Source organism: Hyla sarda, chromosome 5 (assembly GCF_029499605.1).
Source record: "Hyla sarda isolate aHylSar1 chromosome 5, aHylSar1.hap1, whole genome shotgun sequence".
Classification (NCBI taxonomy): domain Eukaryota; kingdom Metazoa; phylum Chordata; class Amphibia; order Anura; family Hylidae; genus Hyla; species Hyla sarda.
In genome coordinates, this window is record NC_079193.1 from 582263 (window position 1) to 597339 (window position 15077).

General features: G+C 47.1%; 1 protein-coding gene across 1 annotated transcript in view; it reads left to right on the forward strand.

Moving 5' to 3' along the window:
• OBSCN (obscurin, cytoskeletal calmodulin and titin-interacting RhoGEF) overlaps window positions 1–15077 on the forward strand; it is a 577179-nt gene that overhangs the window by 504372 nt on the left and 57730 nt on the right. The window contains 3 exon segments of the mRNA XM_056518694.1: window positions 10133–10159; window positions 12701–12853; window positions 13200–13245. Coding sequence (XP_056374669.1) covers window positions 10133–10159; window positions 12701–12853; window positions 13200–13245 — 226 coding nt within the window.

Sequence of the window (15077 nt, forward strand, 5' to 3'; positions counted from 1 at the left end):
ATGAGTCGTGTGCTCGGCACAACTATCTGATCGTATGCGTAGAAAATGAATCGTGTGCTCGGCACAACTATCTGACCGTATGCGTAGAAAATGAATCGTGTGCTCGGCACAACTATCTGACCGTATGCGTAGAAAATGAATCGTGTGCTCGGCACAACTATCTGACCGTATGCGTGGAAAATGAATCGTGTGCTCGGCACAACTATCTGACCGTATGCGTAGAAAATGAATCGTGTGCTCGGCACAACTATCTGACCGTATGCGTAGAAAATGAATCGTGTGCTCGGCACAACTATCTGACCGTATGCGTAGAAAATGAATCGTGTGCTCGGCACAACTATCTGACCGTATGCGTAGAAAATGAATCGTGTACTCGGCACAACTATCTGATCGTATGCGTAGAAAATGAATCGTGTGCTCGGCACAACTATCTGACCGTATGCGTAGAAAATGAATCGTGTGCTCGGCACAACTATCTGACCGTATGCATAGAAAATGAATCGTGTGCTCGGCACAACTATCTGACCGTATGCGTAGAAAATGAATCGTGTGCTCGGCACAACTATCTGAACGTATGTGTAGAAAATGAATCGTGTGCTCGGCACAACTATCTGACCGTATGCGTAGAAAATGAATCGTGTGCTCGGCACAACTATCTGACCGTATGCATAGAAAATGAATCGTGTGCTCGGCACAACTATCTGACCGTATGCGTAGAAAATGAATCGTGTGCTCGGCACAACTATCTGAACGTATGTGTAGAAAATGAATCGTGTGCTCGGCACAACTATCTGACCGTATGCGTAGAAAATGAATCGTGTGCTCGGCACAACTATCTGACCGTATGCGTAGAAAATGAATCGTGTGCTCGGCACAACTATCTGACCGTATGCGTAGAAAATGAATCGTGTGCTCGGCATAACTATCTGACCGTATGCGTAGAAAATGAATCGTGTGCTCGGCACAACTATCTGATCGTATGCGTAGAAAATGAATCGTGTGCTCGGCACAACTATCTGACCGTATGTGTAGAAAATGAATTGTGTGCTCGGCACAACTACATGACCGTATGCGTAGAAAATGAGTCGTGTGCTCGGCACAACTATCTGACCGTATGCGTAGAAAATGAGTCGTGTGCTCGGCACAACTACATGACCGTATGCGTAGAAAATGAGTCGTGTGCTCGGCACAACTATCTGACCGTATGCGTAGAAAATGAATCGTGTGCTCGGCACAACTATCTGACCGTATGCGTGGAAGGAATGACCGAGCAGAGCAGTCGAGAGTGTGCTGGCATATATTAACCCCTTATAGTAAAATGCAGAGCTGAGCAGCCAGAGAACGTGTCGGCATGTAATTAACCCCTTGTAGTAAAATGCAGAGCTGAGCAGCCAGAGAATTGCGCCGTCATATAATTAACCCCTTGTAGTAAAATGCAGAGCTGAGCAGCCAGAGAATCGCGCCGTCATATAATTAACCCCTTGTAGTAAAATGCAGAGCTGAGCAGCCAGAGAATCGTGCCGTCATATAATTAACCCCTTGTAGTAAAATGCAGAGCTGAGCAGCCAGAGAACGTGCCGGCATGTGACTAAACCCCCCCCCCCCTTCCCCCGTTGAGAACGAACCCGGTAACCGACACACACTATATACACTACATAACCATGACAGGTGGCGGGGGTATGATGATAGCCTATAAGCTCCCCGATACCACAACAGGGGCCAGCACCCTGGCAGAAAACCCTAAGGTGACAGCACCGACCCGGCTGTAGAAATGCCGGTACCGTACTGCCACGCGGGTTCGTGGGGGAGCGAGGACTCGCGCAGCCATCCCAACACAATAGCCGCAGCATGCCCCCGTCACGGGTCCCACTGCCGGAGGTGCCGTGCCAAACCCGCCGGAGGAAGAGAACGGGCCACGTGTCCCACTGTTAATGAAACCGGGGCCGGGGCCTGGCCGGGGGTACACCCCCGGACTCCGGCTTACCTCCGGAGAGGTGGTTGCGGAGAAACGCCGCCACCCAGGCCAGCCCCGGCCACTTACCTGTACCGCACCGCCGGAAACAGCTTCCGGTCAGCTGACTGGTGTGTCAGCTGACCTCTCATCACGTGAAGAACCCGCGGCGTACTGTGCTAGGGGCACCGCGGGTTCTTATAATGATTAACCCCGCCCCCTCTCACAAATACAGGCTAACTGCGTTAGCCTTCACACATGTGATACATGTGATACGAGTGATAGGTGATATATGTGATACATGTGATATCAGTGATAGGTGATATATGTGATACATGTGATATCAGTGATAGGTGATATATGTGATACATGTGATATCAGTGATAGGTGATATATGTGATATCAGTGATAGGTGAAATATGTGATACATGTGATATCAGTGATAGGTGATATATGTGATACATGTGATATCAGTGATAGGTGAAATATGTGATACATGTGACATCAGTGATTGGTTATATATGTGATACAAGTGATATCAGTGATAGGTGATATATGTGATACATGTGATATCAGTGATAGGTGATATATGTGATACATGTGATATCAGTGATAGGTGATATATGTGATACATGTGATACCAGTGATACATGTGATATCAGTGAAAGGTGATATATGTGATACATGTGATATCAGTGATAGGTGATATATGTGATACATGTGATACCAGTGATACATGTGATATCAGTGAAAGGTGATATATGTGATACATGTGATATCAGTGATTGGTGATATATGTGATACATGTGATATCAGTGATAGGTGATATATGTGATACATGTGATATCAGTGATTGGTGATATATGTGATACATGTGATATCAGTGATAGGTGAAATATGTGATACATGTGATATCAGTGATAGGTGATATATGTGATACATGTGATACCAGTGATACATGTGATATCAGTGAAAGGTGATATATGTTGTTACGCCGAGCGCTCCGGGTCCCCGCTCCTCCCCGGAGCGCTCGCTACACTCTCCCCGCTGCAGCGCTCCGGTCAGATCCACTGACCCGGGGCGCTGCGATTCCGCTTCCAGCCGGGATGCGATTCGCGATGCGGGTAGCGCCCGCTCGCGATGCGCACCCTGGCTCCCGTACCTGACTCGCTCTCCCTCGGTCCTGTCCCGGCGCGCGCGGCCCCGCTCCCTAGGGCGCGCGCGCGCCGGGTCTTTGCGATTTAAAGGGCCACTGCGCCGCTGATTGGCGCAGTGATTCCAATTAGTGTCTTCACCTGTGCACTTCCCTATATCACCTCACTTCCCCTGCACTTCCTTGCCGGATCTTGTTGCCATTGTGCCAGTGAAAGCGTTTCCTTGAGTGTTCCTAGCCTGTGTTCCAGACCTCCTGCCGTTGCCCCTGACTACGATCCTTGCTGCCTGCCCCGACCTTCTGCTACGTCCGACCTTGCTTCTGTCTACTCCCTTGTACCGCGCCTATCTTCAGCAGCCTGAGAGGTGAGCCGTTGCTAGTGGATACGACCTGGTCACTACCGCCGCAGCAAGACCATCCCGCTTTGCGGCGGGCTCTGGTGAAAACCAGTAGTGACTTAGAACCGGTCCACTAGCACGGTCCACGCCAATCCCTCTCTGGCACAGAGGATCCACTACCTGCCAGCCGGCATCGTGACAGTAGATCCGGCCATGGATCCCGCTGAAGTTCCTCTGCCAGTTGTCGCTGACCTCACCACGGTGGTCGCCCAGCAGTCACAACAGATAGCGCAACAAGGCCAACAGCTGTCTCAACTGACCGTTATGCTACAGCAGTTACTACCACAGCTTCAGCAGTCATCTCCTCCGCCAGCTCCTGCACCTCCTCCGCAGCGAGTGGCCGCTCCTGGTCTACGCCTATCCTTGCCGGATAAATTTGATGGGGACTCTAAGTTTTGCCGTGGCTTTCTTTCCCAATGTTCCCTGCATCTGGAGATGATGTCGGACCTGTTTCCCACTGAAAGGTCTAAGGTGGCTTTCGTAGTCAGCCTTCTGTCTGGAAAAGCCCTGTCTTGGGCCACACCGCTCTGGGACCGCAATGACCCCGTCACTGCCTCCGTACACTCCTTCTTCTCGGAAATCCGAAGTGTCTTTGAGGAACCTGCCCGAGCCTCTTCTGCTGAGACTGCCCTGTTGAACCTGGTCCAGGGTAATTCTTCCGTTGGCGAGTATGCCGTACAATTCCGTACTCTTGCTTCAGAATTATCCTGGAACAATGAGGCCCTCTGCGCGACCTTTAAAAAAGGCCTATCCAGCAACATTAAAGATGTTCTGGCCGCACGAGAAATGCCTGCTAATCTTCATGAACTTATTCACCTAGCCACTCGCATTGACATGCGTTTTTCCGAAAGGCGTCAGGAGCTCCGCCAAGATATGGACTCTGTTCGCACGAGGCGTTTCTTCTCCTCGGCTCCTCTCTCCTCTGGTCCCCTGCAATCTGTTCCTGTGCCTCCCGCCGTGGAGGCTATGCAGGTCGACCGGTCTCGCCTGACACCTCAAGAGAGGACACGACGCCGCATGGAGAACCTCTGCCTGTACTGTGCTAGTACCGAACACTTCCTGAGGGATTGTCCTATCCGTCCTCCCCGCCTGGAAAGACGTACGCTGACTCCGCACAAAGGTGAGACAATCCTTGATGTCTACTCTGCTTCTCCACGTCTTACTGTGCCTGTGCGGATGTCTGCCTCTGCCTTCTCCTTCTCTACTGTGGCCTTCTTGGACTCTGGATCTGCAGGAAATTTTATTTTGGCCTCTCTCGTCAACAGGTTCAACATCCCAGTGACCAGTCTCGCCAGACCCCTTTACATCAATTGTGTAAACAATGAAAGATTGGACTGTACCATACGTTTCCGCACGGAGCCCCTTCTAATGAGCATCGGATCTCATCACGAGAGGATTGAACTTTTGGTCCTCCCCAATTGCACCTCGGAAATTCTCCTTGGACTTCCCTGGCTTCAACTTCATTCCCCAACCCTGGATTGGTCCACTGGGGAGATCAAGAGTTGGGGGCCCTCTTGTTCCAAGGACTGTCTAAAACCGGTTCCCAGTAACCCTTGCCGTGACTCTGTGGTTCCTCCAGTAACCGGTCTCCCTAAGGCCTATATGGACTTCGCGGATGTTTTCTGCAAAAAACAAGCGGAGACTCTACCTCCTCACAGGCCTTATGATTGTCCTATCGACCTCCTCCCGGGCACTACTCCACCCCGGGGCAGAATTTATCCTCTCTCTGCCCCAGAGACTCTTGCCATGTCTGAATACGTCCAGGAAAATTTAAAAAAGGGCTTTATCCGTAAATCCTCCTCTCCTGCCGGAGCCGGATTTTTCTTTGTGTCCAAAAAAGATGGCTCCCTACGTCCTTGCATTGACTACCGCGGTCTTAATAAAATCACGGTTAAGAACCGCTACCCCCTACCCCTCATCTCTGAACTCTTTGATCGCCTCCAAGGTGCCCACATCTTTACTAAATTGGACTTAAGAGGCGCCTATAACCTCATCCGCATCAGAGAGGGGGATGAGTGGAAAACAGCATTTAACACCAGAGATGGACACTTTGAGTATCTGGTCATGCCCTTTGGCCTGTGCAACGCCCCTGCTGTCTTCCAAGACTTTGTTAATGAAATTTTTCGTGATCTGTTATACTCCTGTGTTGTTGTATATCTGGATGATATCCTAATTTTTTCGGCCAATCTAGAAGAACACCGCCAGCATGTCCGTATGGCTCTTCAGAGACTTCGTGACAATCAACTCTATGCTAAAATTGAGAAATGTCTGTTTGAATGCCAATCTCTTCCTTTTCTAGGATATTTGGTCTCTGGCCAGGGACTACAAATGGATCCAGACAAACTCTCTGCCGTCTTAGATTGGCCACGCCCCTCCGGACTCCGTGCTATCCAACGCTTTTTGGGGTTCGCCAATTATTACAGGCAATTTATTCCACATTTTTCTACCCTTGTGGCTCCTATCGTGGCTTTAACCAAAAAAAATGCCGATCCCAAGTCCTGGCCTCCTCAAGCGGAAGACGCCTTTAAACGACTCAAGTCTGCCTTTTCTTCGGCTCCCGTGCTCTCCAGACCTGACCCTTCCAAACCCTTCCTACTGGAGGTTGATGCCTCCTCAGTGGGAGCTGGAGCTGTTCTTCTACAGAAAAATTCTTCCGGGCATGCCGTCACTTGTGGTTTTTTTTCTAGGACCTTCTCTCCGGCGGAGAGGAACTACTCCATCGGGGATCGAGAGCTTCTAGCCATTAAATTAGCACTTGAGGAATGGAGGCATCTGCTGGAGGGATCAAGATTTCCAGTTATTATTTACACCGACCACAAGAACCTCTCCTACCTCCAGTCTGCCCAACGGCTGAATCCTCGCCAGGCCCGGTGGTCTCTGTTCTTTGCCCGGTTTAATTTTGAGATTCACTTTCGTCCTGCCGATAAGAACATTAGGGCCGATGCTCTCTCTCGTTCCTCGGATGCCTCAGAAGTTGAACTCTCTCCGCAACACATCATTCCACCTGACTGCCTGATCTCCACTTCTCCTGCCTTCATCAGGCAAACTCCTCCAGGAAAGACCTTTGTTTCTCCACGCCAACGCCTCGGAATCCTCAAATGGGGTCACTCCTCCCATCTCGCAGGTCATGTGGGCATCAAGAAATCTCTGCAACTCATCTCCCGCTTCTATTGGTGGCCGACTCTGGAGACGGATGTTGTGGACTTTGTGCGAGCCTGCACTATCTGTGCCCGGGATAAGACTCCTCGCCAGAAGCCCGCTGGTTTTCTTCATCCTCTGCCTGTCCCCGAACAGCCTTGGTCTCTGATTGGTATGGATTTTATTACTGATTTACCCCCTTCCCGTGGCAACACTGTTATTTGGGTGGTCGTTGATCGATTCTCCAAAATGGCACATTTCATCCCTCTTCCTGGTCTTCCTTCAGCGCCTCAGTTGGCTAAACAATTTTTTGTACACATTTTTCGTCTTCACGGGTTGCCTACGCAGATCGTCTCGGATAGAGGTGTCCAATTCGTGTCTAAATTCTGGAGGGCTCTCTGTAAACAACTCAAGATTAAATTAAATTTTTCTTCTGCATATCATCCCCAGTCCAATGGACAAGTAGAAAGAATTAACCAGGTCTTGGGTGATTATTTGCGACATTTTGTTTCCTCCCGCCAGGATGACTGGGCAGATCTCCTTCCATGGGCCGAATTCTCGTATAACTTCAGAGTCTCTGAATCTTCCTCCAAATCCCCATTTTTCGTGGTGTACGGCCGTCACCCTCTTCCCCCCCTCCCTACCCCCTTGCCCTCTGGTCTACCCGCTGTGGATGAAATTTCTCGTGACCATTCCATCATATGGAGAGAGACCCAAAATTCTCTCTTACAGGCTTCATCACGCATGAAGAAGTTCGCAGATAAGAAAAGAAGAGCTCCTCCCGTTTTTTCCCCTGGAGACAAGGTATGGCTCTCCGCTAAATATGTCCGCTTCCGTGTCCCTAGCTACAAGTTGGGACCACGCTATCTTGGTCCTTTCAAAGTTTTGTGTCAAATTAATCCTGTCTCTTACAAACTTCTTCTTCCTCCTTCTCTTCGTATCCCTAATGCCTTTCACGTCTCTCTTCTTAAACCACTCATCCTCAACCGTTTTTCTCCCAAATCTGTTCCTCCCACTCCTGTTTCCGGCTCCTCGGACATCTTCTCTGTCAAAGAGATTTTAGCCTCTAAAAAGGTCAGAGGGAAAACTTTTTTTTTAGTGGACTGGGAGGGTTGTGGTCCTGAAGAGAGATCCTGGGAACCTGAGGACAACATCCTAGACAAAAGTCTGCTCCTCAGGTTCTCAGGCTCTAAGAAGAGGGGGAGACCCAAGGGGGGGGGTACTGTTACGCCGAGCGCTCCGGGTCCCCGCTCCTCCCCGGAGCGCTCGCTACACTCTCCCCGCTGCAGCGCTCCGGTCAGATCCACTGACCCGGGGCGCTGCGATTCCGCTTCCAGCCGGGATGCGATTCGCGATGCGGGTAGCGCCCGCTCGCGATGCGCACCCCGGCTCTCGTACCTGACTCGCTCTCCCTCGGTCCTGTCCCGGCGCGCGCGGCCCCGCTCCCTAGGGCGCGCGCGCGCCGGGTCTTTGCGATTTAAAGGGCCACTGCGCCGCTGATTGGCGCAGTGATTCCAATTAGTGTCTTCACCTGTGCACTTCCCTATATCACCTCACTTCCCCTGCACTCCCTTGCCGGATCTTGTTGCCATTGTGCCAGTGAAAGCGTTTCCTTGTGTGTTCCTAGCCTGTGTTCCAGACCTCCTGCCGTTGCCCCTGACTACGATCCTTGCTGCCTGCCCCGACCTTCTGCTACGTCCGACCTTGCTTCTGCCTACTCCCTTGTACCGCGCCTATCTTCAGCAGCCAGAGAGGTGAGCCGTTGCTAGTGGATACGACCTGGTCACTACCGCCGCAGCAAGACCATCCCGCTTTGCGGCGGGCTCTGGTGAAAACCAGTAGTGACTTAGAACCGGTCCACTAGCACGGTCCACGCCAATCCCTCTCTGACACAGAGGATCCACTACCTGCCAGCCGGCATCGTGACATATGTGATACATGTGATATCAGTGATAGGTGATATATGTGATACATGTGATATCAGTGATAGGTGATATATGTGATACATGTGATATCAGTGATAGGTGATATTTGTGATACATGTGATATCAGTGATAGGTGATATATGTGATACATGTGATAGGTGATATATGTGATACATGTGATATCAGTGATAGGGGATATATGTGATACAAGTGATATCAGTGATACATGTGATATCAGTGATAGGTGATATATGTGATACATGTGATATCAGTGATAGGTAATATATGTGATACAAGTGATATCAGTGATAGGTGATATTATGTGATATCAGTGATAGGTGATATATGTGATACATGTGATATCAGTGATAGGTGATATATGTGATACATGTGATATCAGTGATAGGTGATATATGTGATACATGTGATATCAGTGATAGGTGATATTTGTGATACATGTGATATCAGTGATAGGTGATATATGTGATACAAGTGATATCAGTGATAGGTGATATATGTGATACATGTGATACCAGTGATACATGTGATATCAGTGAAAGGTGATATATGTGATACATGTGATATCAGTGATAGGTGATATATGTGATACATGTGATATCAGTGATAGGTGATATTTGTGATACATGTGATATCAGTGATAGGTGATATATGTGATACAAGTGATATCAGTGATACATGTGATATCAGTGAAAGGTGATATATGTGATACATGTGATATCAGTGATAGGTGATATATGTGATACATGTGATATCAGTGATAGGTGATATTTGTGATACAAGTGATATCAGTGATAGGTATATATGTGGTATAAGTGATATCAGTGATAGGTGATATATGTGATACATGTGATATCAGTGATAGGTGATATATGTGATACATGTGATATCAGTGATAGGTGATATATGTGATATATGTGATATCAGTGATAGGTGATATATGTGATACATGTGATACCAGTGATAGGTATATAGGTGATATATGTGATACATGTGATATCAGTGATAGGTGATATATGTGATACATGTGATATCAGTGATAGGTGATATATGTGATACAAGTGATATCAGTGATAGGTGAAATATGTGATACATGTGATATCAGTGATAGGTGATATATGTGATACATGTGACATCAGTGATAGGTGAAATATGTGATACATGTGATATCAGTGATAGGTGATATATGTGATATATGTGATATCAGTGATAGGTGATATATGTGATACATGTGATACCAGTGATAGGTGATATATGTGATATATGTGATATCAGTGATAGGTGATACATGTGATACATGTGATATCAGTGATAGGTGATATATGTGATATCAGTGATTGGTGATATATGTGATACAAGTGATATCAGTGATAGGTGATATATGTGATATCAGTGATAGGTGAAATATGTGATACATGTGATATCAGTAATAGGTGAAATATGTGATACATGTGATATCAGTGATATATATGATACAAGTGATATCAGTGAAAGGTGTCAGAACATTTTGTGTTTGCTCTGGACTGATCCGCTGTTATTACTTTTTCAGGCCCGTTGGGGTGATCTGCTACTTATGGTGAGTGTAAGAACAGTCCTGGGGGGAGGGGGTACATTCCCATTACATTAATGGTCTCCAAAACATTACAGTCATCACCACCTATAGGCGCCATAATATATATATATAAAGTTATACAGAATAGTTTACTTAATTGTGCTTTATCCTTTCTAGTCAACTCCAGAGCTGCACTTACTATTCTGCCGTTACACTATGTCTTATCCTCCAGAGCTGCACTCACTATTCTGCTGTTGCATCATGTCTTATCCTCCAGAGCTGCACTCACTATTCTGCTGTTACATCATGACTTATCCTCCAGAGCTGCACTCACTATTCTGCTGTTACATCATGTCTTATCCTCCAGAGCTTCACTCACTATTCTGCTGCTACATCATGTCTTATCCTCCAGAGCTGCACTCACTATTCTGCTGTTACATCATGTCTTATCCTCCAGAGCTGCACTCACTATTCTGCTGTGACATCATGTCTTATCCTCCAGAGCTGCACTCACTATTCTGCTGTTACATCATGTCTTATCCTCCAGAGCTTCACTCACTATTCGGCTGTTACATCATATCTTATCCTCCAGAGCTGCACTCAATATTCTGCTGTTACATAATGTCTTATCCTCCAGAGCTGCACTCACTATTCTGCTGTTACATCATGTCTTATCCTCTGGAGCTGCACTCACTATTCTGCTGTTACATCATGTCTTATCCTTCAGAGCTGCACTCACTATTCTGCTGTTACATCATGTCTTATCCTCCAGAGCTGCACTCACTATTTTGCTGATACATTATGTCTTATCCTCCAGGGCTGCACTCACTATTCTGCTGTTACATCATGTCTTATCCTCCAGAGCTGCACTCACTATTCTGCTGTTACATCATGTCTTATCCTCCAGAGCTGCACTCACTATTCTGCTGTTGTATCATGTCTTATCCTCCAAAGCTGCACTCACTATTCTGCTGTTATATCATGTCTTATCTTCCAGAGCTGCACTCACTATTCTGCTGTTACATCATGTCTTATCCTCCAGGGCTGCACTCACTATTCTTCTGTTACATCATGTCATATCCTCCAGAGCTGCACTCACTATTCTGCTGTTACATCATGTCTTATCCTCCAGAGCTGCACTCACTATTCTGCTGTTACATCATGTCTTATCCTTCAGAGCTGCACTCACTATTCTGCTGTTACATCATGTCTTATCCTTCAGAGCTGCACTCACTATTCTGCTGTTACATTATGTCATATCCTCCAGAGCTGCACTCACTATTCTGCTGTTACATCATGTCTTATCCTCCAGAGCTGCACTCACTATTCTGCTGTTACAGCATGTCTTATCCTTCAGAGCTGCACTCACTATTCTGCTGTTACATCATGTCTTATCCTCCAGAGCTGCACTCACTATTTTGCTGATACATTATGTCTTATCCTCCAGGGCTGCACTCACTATTCTGCTGTTACATCATATCTTATCCTCCAGAGCTGCACTCACTATCCTGCTGTTACATCATGTCTTATCCTCCAAAGCTGCACTCACTATTCTGCTGTTGTATCATGTCTTATCTTCCAGAGCTGCACTCACTATTCTGCTGTTAAATCATGTCTTATCCTCCAGGGCTGCACTCACTATTCTGCTGTTACATCATATCTTATCCTCCAGAGCTGCACTCACTATTCTGCTGTTACATCAGGTCTTATCCTCCAGAGCTGCACTCACTATTCTGCTGTTACATCATGTCTTATCCTCCAGAGCTGCACTCACTATTCTGCTCTTACATCATGTCATATCCTCCAGAGCTGCACTCACTATTCTGCTGTTACATCATGTCTTATCCTCCAGAGCTGCACTCACTATTCTGCTGTTACATCATGTCTTATCCTTCAGAGCTGCACTCACTATTCTGCTGTTATATTATGTCATATCCTCCAGAGCTGCACTCACTATTCTGCTGTTACATCATGTCTTATCCTCCAGAGCTGCACTCACTATTCTGCTGTTACATGATGTCTTATCCTCCAGAGCTGCACTCACTATTCTGCTGTTACATCATGTCTTATCCTCCAGAGCTGCACTCACTATTCTGCTGTTACATCATGTCTTATCCTCCAGGGCTGCACTCACTATTCTGCTGTTATATTATGTCATATCCTCCAGAGCTGCACTCACTATTCTGCTGTTACATCATGTCTTATCCTCCAGAGCTGCACTCACTATTCTGCTGTTACATCATGTCTTATCCTCCAGAGCTGCACTCACTATTCTGCTGTTACATCATGTCTTATCCTCCAGAGCTGCACTCACTATTCTGCTGTTACATCATGTCTTATCCTCCAGAGCTGCACTCACTATTCTGCTGTTACATCATGTCTTATCTTTCAGAGCTGCACTCACTCTTCTGCCGTTACATCATGTCTTATCCTCCAGGGCTGCACTCACTATTCTGCCGTTACATCATGTCTTATCCTCCAGGGCTGCACTCACTATTCTGCTGTTACATTTTCTTATCCTCCAGTCGCCACGCTCCCTCATTGTCGCTTTCGTTTTCCCCGCAGTCTGGTCAGTGCTTCGCCATTTGCCGGTCAGAATGACAGAGAGACGTTACTGAACGTACAACAAGGGAAGATCAGCTGGAGCGCCCCGGGCTTCACCCAGCTGAGCGCCGACGCCAAACACTTCATGATGGCGACCGTGCACATGTCTCCTGAGTGAGTCCGTCCGTGTAATAGCACGTCTGTCCTGTTGATTCTATAAGATTTCTGCTTGCTGTCAGTGAATGAAAACATTACTGTCCCAATCCAGAGAAACCCATCATGGCCCAGTCCTGCCGACACAGCTGAAGGTTTGTTACAGTGTATCATGCATGAGAAATACACAGCAGCAGCACAACTCTTTCTCCTGTCCTGGACCGGCACTGATACATTGTATCAAACCCTCAGTTGTGACCATGACTAAGTACATTGATGAGCTCCCGGTCTGGCCCTTACTGGCTACATTGTTTCCTTCCATACGATACTCTGTGACATTAACCATTTGTCTTCTTGGTTCTGGCAGCGCCCGGCCCAGCGCCAGCGATTGTATCCGCCACCAGTGGTTTACGGTGAGTCGTGTGATATCGTCCGTCACATGATTAATCCATGTTTCCTGTCAGTCATGACACATGAGCTTGTACAGAAACAGTCATCACCCCCATCATCCCTGACCCCAGGAGCTCACAATCTAATCTACTATCATACAATGTATCACTCCCATCATCCCTGACCCCAGGAGATCACAATCTAATCTCCTATCACATACAATGTATCACTCCCATCATCCCTGACCCCAGGAGCTCACAATCTAATCTCCTATCATACAATGTATCACTCCCATCATCCCTGACCCCAGGAGCTCACAATCTAATCTCCTATCATACAATGTATCACTCCCATCATCCCTGACCCCAGGAGATCACAATCTAATCTCCTATCACATACAATGTATCACTCCCATCATCCCTGACCCCAGGAGATCACAATCTAATCTCCTATCACATACAATGTATCACTCCCATCATCCCTGACCCCAGGTGATCACAATCTAATCTCCTATCATACAATGTATCATCACTCCCATCATCCCTGACCCCAGGAGATCACAATCTAATCTCCTATCACATACAATGTATCACTCCCATCATCCCTGACCCCAGGAGATCACAATCTAATCTCCTATCATACAATGTATCACTCCCATCATCCCTGACCCCAGGAGCTCACAATCTAATCTCCTATCATACAATGTATCACTCCCATCATCCCTGACCCCAGGAGATCACAATCTAATCTCCTATCATACAATGTATCACTCCCATCATCCCTGACCCCAGGAGCTCACAATCTAATCTCCTATCACATACAATGTATCACTCCCATCATCCCTGACCCCAGGAGCTCACAATTTAATCTCCTATCACATACAATGTATCACTCCCATCATCCCTGACCCCAGGTGATCACAATCTAATCTCCTATCATACAATGTATCATCACTCCCATCATCCCTGACCCCAGGAGATCACAATCTAATCTCCTATCACATACAATGTATCACTCCCATCATCCCTGACCCCAGGAGATCACAATCTAATCTCCTATCATACAATGTATCACTCCCATCATCCCTGACCCCAGGAGCTCACAATCTAATCTCCTATCATACAATGTATCACTCCCATCATCCCTGACCCCAGGAGATCACAATCTAATCTCCTATCATACAATGTATCACTCCCATCATCCCTGACCCCAGGAGCTCACAATCTAATCTCCTATCATACAATGTATCACTCCCATCATCCCTGACCCCAGGAGCTCACACTCTAATCTCCTATCATACAATGTATCACTCCCATCATCCTTGACCCCAGGAGATCACAATCTAATCTCCTATCATACAATGTATCACTCCCATCATCCCTGACCCCAGGAGATCACAATCTAATCTCCTATCATACAATGTATCACTCCCATCATCCCTGACCCCAGGAGATCACAATCTAATCTCCTATCACATACAATGTATCACTCCCATCATCCCTGACCCCAGGAGATCACAATCTAATCTCCTATCATACAATGTATCACTCCCATCATCCCTGACCCCAGGAGATCACAATCTAATCTCCTATCATACAATGTATCACTCCCATCATCCCTGACCCCAGGAGATCACAATCTAATCTCCTATCATACAATGTATCACTCCCATCATCCCTGACCCCAGGAGATCACAATCTAATCTCCTATCATACAATGTATCACTCCCATCATCCCTGACCCCAGGAGATCACAATCTAATCTCCTATCACGTACAATGTATCACTCCCATCATCCCTGACCCCAGGAGCTCACAATCTAATCTCCTATCATACAATGTATCACTCTCATCATC